The sequence below is a fragment of the Schistosoma mansoni genome, chromosome 3, assembly GCF_000237925.1.
Source record: "Schistosoma mansoni strain Puerto Rico chromosome 3, complete genome".
NCBI lineage: Eukaryota > Metazoa > Platyhelminthes > Trematoda > Strigeidida > Schistosomatidae > Schistosoma > Schistosoma mansoni.
In genome coordinates this window covers 13,702,753-13,712,710 of record NC_031497.1, presented here as the reverse complement: position 1 = coordinate 13,712,710, position 9,958 = coordinate 13,702,753, and the positions used below count along the sequence as shown (strand labels likewise).

The 9,958-nt window shown below is 30.3% G+C and overlaps 1 protein-coding gene across 1 annotated transcript; it reads right to left on the bottom strand.

Annotated features, from left to right (window-relative positions):
• Positions 1-1,713: 1,713 nt before the first annotated feature.
• Smp_026230 (hypothetical protein) lies at positions 1,714-9,542 on the bottom strand. The gene is made up of 3 exons (XM_018799314.1): positions 9,252-9,542; positions 5,389-5,458; positions 1,714-2,151 (listed from the first exon to the last, which is right to left on the bottom strand). The coding sequence occupies exons 1-3, from the start codon at positions 9,369-9,371 to the stop codon at positions 1,913-1,915; spliced, it is 429 nt and encodes a 142-aa protein (XP_018651115.1). The 5' UTR covers positions 9,372-9,542; the 3' UTR covers positions 1,714-1,912.
• Between the last annotated feature and the right edge of the window lie 416 nt (positions 9,543-9,958).

Sequence of the window (9,958 nt, the reverse complement as noted above, 5' to 3'; positions counted from 1 at the left end):
AGCCCTGTCTGACTCCTGTTTTCACTTGGAATAAGTCTATCAACTTTCCTTCATGCACCACTTTGCACTGTAGTGCGTCGTTTGAGTTCCGGATGATTTTGACGATTTTCTCAGGTACTCCACAGCGTCGAAGTTTCCATAATGTTTTCCTATCCACACGGTCAAACGATTTCTCATAGTCAAGGAAAGTTGATGTGTAGTTACGCTTGCCATTCAACTAATTGTTCAACGATGATCCATAGTGTCACGATTTAATCTGTGTACGGTCGATACTTACTTACTTACTTCATTCTGTCCAGCTACACTCTGTTGAAAACGTTTTTTGGTACTGACAGTAGTGCGGTGCCTCTGCAGTTATCACATTTTCTCAGATCTCCTTACTTTGGTACCTTGACGAGATATTCTTCTTTCCAGTCCGTCAGCACTTGTTCCTCCTCCCAAATGTTCTTGAAAAGAACGTGAAGCATGACTTACCAAAAAGAGAAGTAAAACAGCCTTGTGCAAACTACATGCTCGAGGACTACTGGTGAAGTAGGAGCCCATGGTGAACGATCATTGGACTTGATAAATTCAAGTGGAATTCGTCTGAGTTGTTTGTTTTCAACAGTTTTGTCCAACATTTTTGTAAATATTTTTTAAAGACAACCTTCCTATTGTCTAGCTTTTCTGGAGTTGATCTCCTTCCAGAAGATTCATACGTTGACTTCAAATAAATAATATAGTCCAGTTTGGCAAGGACAGTGAAAAATTTCAGAGTTTTCTGACCACCTCAAGTGATAATCTAATCATGTTTAGGATGTGATTTTCTCCCACCAAATAAAAAAGTTGCTTCAGGATTGCCCTATGTCAGTATCTTAATTAGTGAGGAAGGTTGAGGTGGTTGAGTTCGTCTGTTGTTTCAGTTATTTTAGAAGTCTATTTAATTCTGTTGGGCCAGTGTTTGATGAAACATCGGTGTGGATTCAGATAGCTCGATTGAGTTTTAAAAACTCACGTCACTTGCGATGTAGGTAAGTTATCTGTCACCCAACCAAAGGATGAATTTACTGCTCAGAATTCTGCAATCTTGCATTAAAGCTATGAAACATGATCTTTAAAAAATGAAAAAATATTTAGGTCATTAGTATTTACTCACAGAGCCCTCGATGTGTTGGTTACTTAAGTGGAGATTACTTCGTGATAGATGCTGAGATTAGACTAGGTATTAAGTAAGTATAACAAATCATCGTATGCCAAAGCACCACCTACCTGGGCGTATAATAATGGCTGGTGTAGGAGTACGTTGGAGATAGCCAGTGGCTCTTTAAAATTTAGTCTATTTTAGTTTGGAATAAGACATGCTATTTAGGTGAAGATTACCTGGTTAATTTTATCTCGGTTATCACGTGTAATCGTTAGAGACTTTGGTTGACATGGTTTATGATATTTCACAATGGTGCATATGTACTAACTTTTTGTTTCCCTTGTAAACGAAAGTTTCTCAATCAACCTAAAAGTTCTTTTCTAATACACATTAATCTATATTTCTTGATATAAATATTCGATCCTTAATCTTTTCTAATACTACTAAGTGTGTTACTACTGACACTATTATGGCATCTCGTCGTAGTAATGTGGTGTAGTAACTTGAACTGATGCACATATGGCAGATTCTTTGATATGTATGACTGACTAAGAGGCTTTTCACTATAAATACAACTGATAAATACTGAATGGAAATGAGAATACTTTATTTGGTTTATAAGTAAACACAGTTTTAAACTTTCTTCTAAAATTCAAATGAAATGAAATTTATTCACAACCGGTTACATCACAACCATTATTGTTTATCACAACCAAATTAAAGTTTTTAAATATTCTTTGATGAATAAATAAGTAAATAATATTTTGGATTGATTTATCCATTAAATGTTCAATAATGATTACGATCCATATGACGTTTGTGTGCCCATAAATTCCAAAATTGTCGTCCATAATAACTTCCAGCTGGAACAACATCTGGTTCAGTTTTTCTATTACAATCTTGTGTACAGCGACGTGCATATAGTTTGCCTTCACAACACCATCCTGGTAGACAATCATAATCAGCTACACATAAATTTCGGTAAGATCCAGCAATTTTATTTCTAGCATTCCTAAGTTGACATTGCACTATCATTCGAAATAAAAATAAACAATTCAAAATAAACATTTTCATAAAAAAAAATCATATTATGTATTTAAGGAAAATCTATGAATAATCTGAATATATTACTTAAGTAAATTATTCATTTGATCATCAAAATAGATTTTTTTGGTAAAATACATCACAAAACAATATTTTATACATACATACGTGTTTTTATTTTACAGAGCTGTTATAACGTGTGAATGTGTGCGTGTCCTGTTTGATTTATGAACGTGCTGATTTCCGCCAATGAGAGAAGAGCGAATTATCGATTGCAGCAATGATACACAAAAGCCGTATGAATAGTCTTGGGTACTACTTATCAGTCCTGTTATCTGACTAGACCAGCCAAGTCAAGAACACCAATAACAGCCTCTGCAATATGAATCACTATTCACAAACATACTGGGTTTATATACCAAACAAACAGGCCACATCGTACCATAAAATAGAAAATAACATTTGTACAAGATTTGGCCAGATGTGGCTGTGCATGTGGGGAACAGTAATTAATGGACTAGGGATAACTCGAGAATGGTAAATCGTATAATAATAGTTCATAGGTCAAAATAAAGCTTATAATAAGAGGGACACGAATATGAATAGTTTAGTTACTTAACAATTATACAATAGGAAATATACATATCACATTGGTCCATAAATAGTCCTCAAAGTTACCATTCATAATTTTCCACGGGATAAAACAAGAACATTTATCTTTAGTAATTGGCAACTGTACAAATAATAAATACCATATATTGATGGATAATTCATAGAATATTAGATTAATTAAGGAGTTCGATATTATTTTTGAAGTTAACAAATCATGTGTACTACTATAGTGAAAGATAACACGAGTGGGGACAATCGAATGTAAAGTAGCACAACATTACAGAATATCTCATTAAAATATGAGAACCATATAGTGAACAGTTATTTTGCAAACTAACAATCAGTTGTCTCCATTTGACTGTTTCTTCTGCAAATATCCGTCGATAGTCTCCGATTATAATTGTTCATCCATTTTCGTACCAATTGTGTGCCGTTTCCGTTCTCTCTTTATCGATCTTTTACTGAAATACATTCAATGCCCGACCATCATCATATACTACTTATGTGGATATCAGTAACCCACACTACACTTCTACTAATTTAACTACTATTGGTAAAATACATTTATGTTAATTTATTAATGTCCATGTCTATATGTTTTATAATAAATTAAAAAAAAGGTTCTTCAGAAAGGTGATTTCCAGGCTACCTAGGAAAATCTATTTAAAAGAGTTTCAGTGTCGAGTGATTTTTTTGATTTTCTTGACTCGTTCGAAATAATTTCGAAGAATTCAGTTGATCATAAAATATGATAAAAATCTGTATAAACACTAACTACATTACGATTTATACGACAAACTTATTTAAACAAGATGGAAATAAATTTTCTGGGATAAATGTTTTATATTTTTTAAAAATAAATTAGGGTTTATAATAAGAAACATGACGAAGCATTTAACAAGTGACTCCAAAGTGACCACTACTCTTTAGAAGTTTTACGGAACCTTATAGTTCAAATATTTCCTACGAAAGTGTATCGGTTAAATGAAAGGTTATTAATATCACTTTAATTATCATAAATGTTCATATAAGAACTTTCGTCTAAATTAGAACGAATAGTTTCACAATATTTGGGCGTCAGATTGCCAGGCGAAACGTTAGACTTACTTCAAATTCATTCGCTGAGTTTCTACAAATAAATTATTCCTATTTAATGTCATAAACATTCAGTTTTAAAAAGATGAGTAGCTATTGAATATTTAAAACTAAAAATTGTCTTACATAGTAGTCATTTAAAAATTAGTAATATAGGCTCAGTTAGAATAACCTACGTTGTCGACTCAAAGTAATTAGTTGAATGAGTGAACAGTAATAATAATAATGCTTATTTCAATCGTAGAAGAAATACATCCTCCTAACGGTCATGATAATAATAGCTCACGACTCGATTTAAAAAGAAGACACATTTCAAAGTATATTGTAATTAATTGTTACCCTTATGTAATTGAAGCGAATGAAATGTAGTTTTGAGTAATATACCCTGACATTCAATTAACTGTATACTTTATATTGAACAATATTAAATTTAAGCATTATAGAGTGGTTATTTCATTCTGGAATGTTGAAATGACTGTTTGTTTTTCATTTATATAATATTTAATTATAAAATAACTGAAATTTGAAGTATATTTAGTCCATTAACACTTACACTACTATAATAAATGAATACAACATAAACTAATTGAACTAAATGTAACAACGTATATTAAATCATCCTATTAAAGTGATCTACCTAATATTACCAATTAAAAATGTAAAGTGCACTGAATGAATCAGTTTGATACTGTAATTGATATTAAGCAATAATTAAGAGATGTGTTAGGACTGCAACTGGTCAGTCTCTAATTGCCATATGTGCATACTGTGCGTATTGCCTCGATATAGCCTTAATTCACAAGCATGGTAAGCAGAGATGGATAGTGGCTAGCAGTGGAATCCAGGATGCGCGTTTCGTCCTATTTGGGACTCGTCAGTTGAATGTACCTGCATCTCATAGTTGATGTTCACTCTGTCCTGGATTCCACTGCTAGCCACTATCCATCTCTGCTTAATAATAAAGAGATTTAAGCTTAATAAAACTAAATTTCTAAAAAAAATGGTTACAAGTTTTTCATATCCTAAGATTAAAAAAAATTTATTTTTGTAAAAATTCAGGTAATAAAATTGAATGTGATTCAATGAAATTCATTAAAATTTTCAACTGCTACCAACTTTTGATGAAAGCTGTCTACAAGAAACCTAATTATTTCATAACAATATCGTTAGTTTGTATAATCGAAGTTTTAATTTGTATGAAGTCCTAAATATTTAATCTATCATACAAACATTCTTTAGAAAGCTACAAAATTAAAAATGTTTCTGTAAAGCGGTGGTTCATTTATTCGGCTTTCACCATTATTGATTATATGGTTATTAGTGATAATATCTGGTCATCAAATTGCACCAGACCTTTCCTAAGTCAAATCTGCGACCTCAGTATTTAAAGGACATCATTACTCATGCAATTAAATTAAATTATTACATAATCTAACTTTATCAGTTACAATGAATTATTTATGTCATCAACATACTAAGTGTTTCTGTATAATAATAAGCTTAATCTTACTTACAATCAGGGCTGCATTCATACTCTTCACAACAATTGAAATCATCCATGCATTCCTCTCCTTCCATACCACACTAAAATGTAGGAAGTTAAATAAAAGAAATGATCATTTATATAAATTTTGAGCAAGATATAACTTATTAGTAGTATATTAAAATACCAAGGATAAGTTACTATATACTTTAGTTCATTAGCCTGAGATGTATTTAGATTTAATGTTTATTGTTAGATAGATATTCATCATCTATCAATACATTAAAAATATTGTCTACTTTAGAGGAATCTACTATTAAAGTCCGTTTTGGTGTAATTTATGGATATCTGCACTGGAATGAAAATATCCTAATTTTACAGAATAGTGAAATCCAAATTCAATTATTTTAAAAAATCTCTTACCATAAAATAGTTCCTCAACGGCCTTTGTTAAGTTAAGGAAAGCATGATTTGGCAGTTTGCATAATGTTATTCGAAGATTCTCTTAAAGTATTTCCTCGGTGAAAATCAACCGTTTTTTTTGCTGTAATTTCCCATGCATTTCATGAGATTCTATAAACCTTCTATTGATTAGAATATCCATTTTTATTTACACTTTTATACATTCTCGTACTTCTAGAATTTTAAATCACTTTACAAACAAATTATGGTTTTTTCAAAATTAAGATTTACCCTCGTTTATCTGTTATTGTGCTATTCCTGCAATCTGATTTCAGCATCAACCATTCTAGAGCAACCATTGCACATAAAATTGAATACCATGCAAGTAAATGGTGTCTGTAGACCATAAATAAATTCCACTGAATTACTGTTTTATTATTAAGGAATTTTATCTCAAAAACAATCAAATCCAAAGACATATCGGATGGATAGTATTATAACGAATTGAGTATTGAACTCCTTAGAAACTTTGGGACTGTTTTACGACCTGTTATTATTTATATTTCTTTGTATAAAAAATTAGTAGCTAGACTATTACATCCATGCATTTCCCTTATGTTTTAATGACCCTCGGTAAGCTTGTATATAAATGCATGTGTATTTGAAATAGAATAATAGGCGTTTTCTCAACCGAATTTAAGACTGGAGGACAGAAAAAGTGCTTATATAAACTGACTAATCAGAGTCACGATTGTTTCATCAGTTACTAAGATTACCAGTACTAGCTTAGAAGTCACATTGGTCAGATTAAGTAGCTGGTCAACAGACACATTACCACACTCGTACTTCAGAAGAGTCATGCAGAATTTTAATTAGTGAGTTTCTTCTGAGCTATACAAAATGTAGGCTAACCAGCGTAACTACAAATAAAAGTATTCATAAATTACTTCTCTCGTAAGGTACAATAAATGTTTGACAAACTGAAACCTAATTAAGATCCCTATATAAAACTTATATCAGTGACCTTAAAGAATGATAACTATATATCTTTATGTTATTTTCTACCCTAATACATATCCTGAGTTGCTTCAACGTAAGCAAAAGATAATTACTAAATGAATGGACATATATATGATATATATATTTCAGACTGTATCAATCGATAATCTTGCATGTTTGTAACTAAAACATTTCTTCATTTTAATGAAATATGATATTGATATTGAAACATAATTATAGAAAATGATGTGGACTTATTTAGCTAACACACTTTAAATAAATTAAACTATTACCAATTTTCGATATACATACAATAACTGACATCTTGCAAACAATTAAGAGTTTAGAAAGGTTTATATTCATTGGAATTTTAAGTAACAAGGTAGATGAGTAGTTTCAACAAATAATAATAATATTGTGGTAAATTCTTTTAGTAAAATGATACTAATGAGTATTATAAACATAATGCTTTACTAAACTATACATGTGGTATGAAATGTTAAGAATAAAGTTATTACAACCAATGATTTGATTTCTGAATTAGTGTTAATAGCCCAATGAATAACCATATTATTTAAGTGTACGAATTTAAGAAGTAACTAAGTGATTATTGATCATTATATCACTATTTCTGTGTTATATTTCTGTAGTAATAATATCTGTATTTGATCGCTACAGATGGCTACATTTTGGTAATTTATGTAAGATCTGAAGTACAAATACTCTGATCTTGAAGTGAATAAATAAAATGCATATTGAATTATAAATTCAAATCTACACATAAGTTTAATATGGTTCCGTAAAACAGTCAAATGACTCATAAATAATAATAATAATACAAATGAAACTCTTTACTAATAAGTTACAATCTTCTGAACTTCAAGAACCTTCTACATTGATTTCAATGTAATGATATGTTGTACAGAAATATATCACGAAATATCATTACCTCTATCAGAAAGTAATCAGTTTATATGACACTTGAAAATATTCTACTACTGGGAATGTGTTATGAATTACACAGGTTGTCTCCAATTTGTTGTAATTTTATGCGCGGATTTTATCACGTGATTTAACCATCAATCGCAATACCATATATTTAATCTTAGCACTGTACCAAACTAATGACGTTCGAATGGTATGAGCAGCTAAGCATGCTTATTGGTCCTTTATCCGTCTAGTCCTTCCAGTTGAGTCCAGAACACCAATAGCAGCTTCTGCTATGCGAATCATTTATTTCAAGCATACTTGATTTATATACCAGACAGACACACAGCATCACATCATAAAATAGAAAATAATATTTGTGCAAGATCAAGCTAAAATGTAGCTGTGAACGTGGGGAACAGTAATCAATAAACTGAGTATAATTTAGAGACAGTAATTCGTATAATAATAATCTATAGGTTGAAATGAAGCTTATGCTAAGATGAATACATATAGATTAAATCTAATCACTGAATAGTCGTAAAATAAGAATGTATACAGAATAATAGTCCGTTAATAGATCCCGGAAGTTACTCGTACTTATGTCTTCACTAGGATATAACAGGATTTTTTTTGACTGTTATGTTACAGAAATGTAAATTAGTTGATTTGGACTAATTGTTCTAAATGAAATCAACCTTAATGAGATTTTTTAAAGTTTAGTTATGTATAAAATTGTTACTAATTAATGCCTAAGAGTTGGTAACTAAGAAAAAACGACTATATATCGTTCTCCTAAGTTTTCAGTAACTTATTGCAATAGGTATCATTTTATGTAATAGAAACCAGTTTAACAGCCTTTATGATTTATTGAAAAAAAGGATTACTAGTTCATTCATTGATGTTCGTGTTGACACAGTAGTCTAACTTATACAAATAGAATGATTAAATAGATACTTATCTAATTCAATGTCAGTGTCAATCATTAATATATACACGCTAGCATCTTATGTAGTCAAATGAATTTACTTGTGTTTTGAGATGCATGAGAAAATCCAATCATAGCTTCCTTAAGCGAACATTTCTAGTCTTCTAAAGTACTTCGAATATTCCTAAAGTGATTTAAAAAAGAAGTGTACTCATTGAAATTTCAAATTTTCGTCTTCGGTACTGAAATCTTAATCAATGTAGAAACGTATATATACTAAAACTACTTAAGTTGTTTATCAACTTTGATGAATTAATGAAATTGTTTATCTCTGGAATTGAGCAACTTCACTTTAAGCTGTTTCTTCCCTATTTTGAACATATGTATAACATTTAATGAAAACATCCATGTTTAGTAAAGTTGTAATGTCATCTTAATTCATCAGCTCGTAAATAATACAGGAAAATGTTTCTTTTCTTAGTAGGTATTTTTAAAATAATTTTTAAATCCCGTTATAGTTCTTCATCAATCCAATTCTAAATGGACTTTTGATGATGACATGACAAAAAGGACAAAGTGTTGGTAAATTGACTTAAATATTAAGTCTAAAGGAAAAAGCAAACTAAACAAAGACTTACCAGTCTTGTTACTGCTTTTACGCCCAAATTTTTATCATAATCCTTTGTTCTTGTTCTTGCCTCGATGATAATGATGAGACAGATGTAACATAAAAATGTGCAAGTGCAATATTTTAGCATATGAACTAAATACTATTTCTCCTAAAAACAACAGATCACAGTACTAGATACTAAAATCTTATTTTTGTTTAGTTAAACTAAGTTAAACTAAGTTTATAGTTAACAAAGTTAGTGCGTAAGTCTTATAAGAAAGGAATGAGGGCGAAGAAATAAACTTTTCAATTTATACATATATGTGTGAGTACACAAAAAAGATACAAACTAACAGTGATTTAGGGAAACATTTGTCAGATTTCAGATGGTCAAATACAACCACTCAAATTCCAATGGCCCAATCAGGTTGTACAGAGAGTTTTCATTCCCTACTGTAGATGTAGTTATGCATACATATACAAAATAGGATATGATAAATGACAAGATCTTATATACAAAAATGAAGTTTGAAAATATTGATTAATTTTCGCTTCTAGGACATTCACACATAAATATACTTGATTCTAATAAATAACATATAGTAAAGAACTGTGTATTAAACAGTGATATGGCTGGAAAAGAAGAAAGAATTACACGTAAATTTAACTCTCATCTATGTATATTTCATGATAAGCGGAAACGAATGTTATAAGTTAGGAGTCATTTGTTCAAAA

Bases quoted from the DNA above. Each gene is read 5' to 3' on its own strand.
- Smp_026230 (XM_018799314.1), bottom strand. From the start codon at position 9,371: ATGCTAAAATATTGCACTTGCACATTTTTATGTTACATCTGTCTCATC. The intron at 5,459-9,251 runs GTAAGTCTTTGT...CCTACATTTTAG, and splicing joins TAAAAGCAGTAACAAGACTG to TGTGGTATGGAAGGAGAGGA. The intron at 2,152-5,388 runs GTAAGTAAGATT...TTCGAATGATAG, and splicing joins GTATGAATGCAGCCCTGATT to TGCAATGTCAACTTAGGAAT.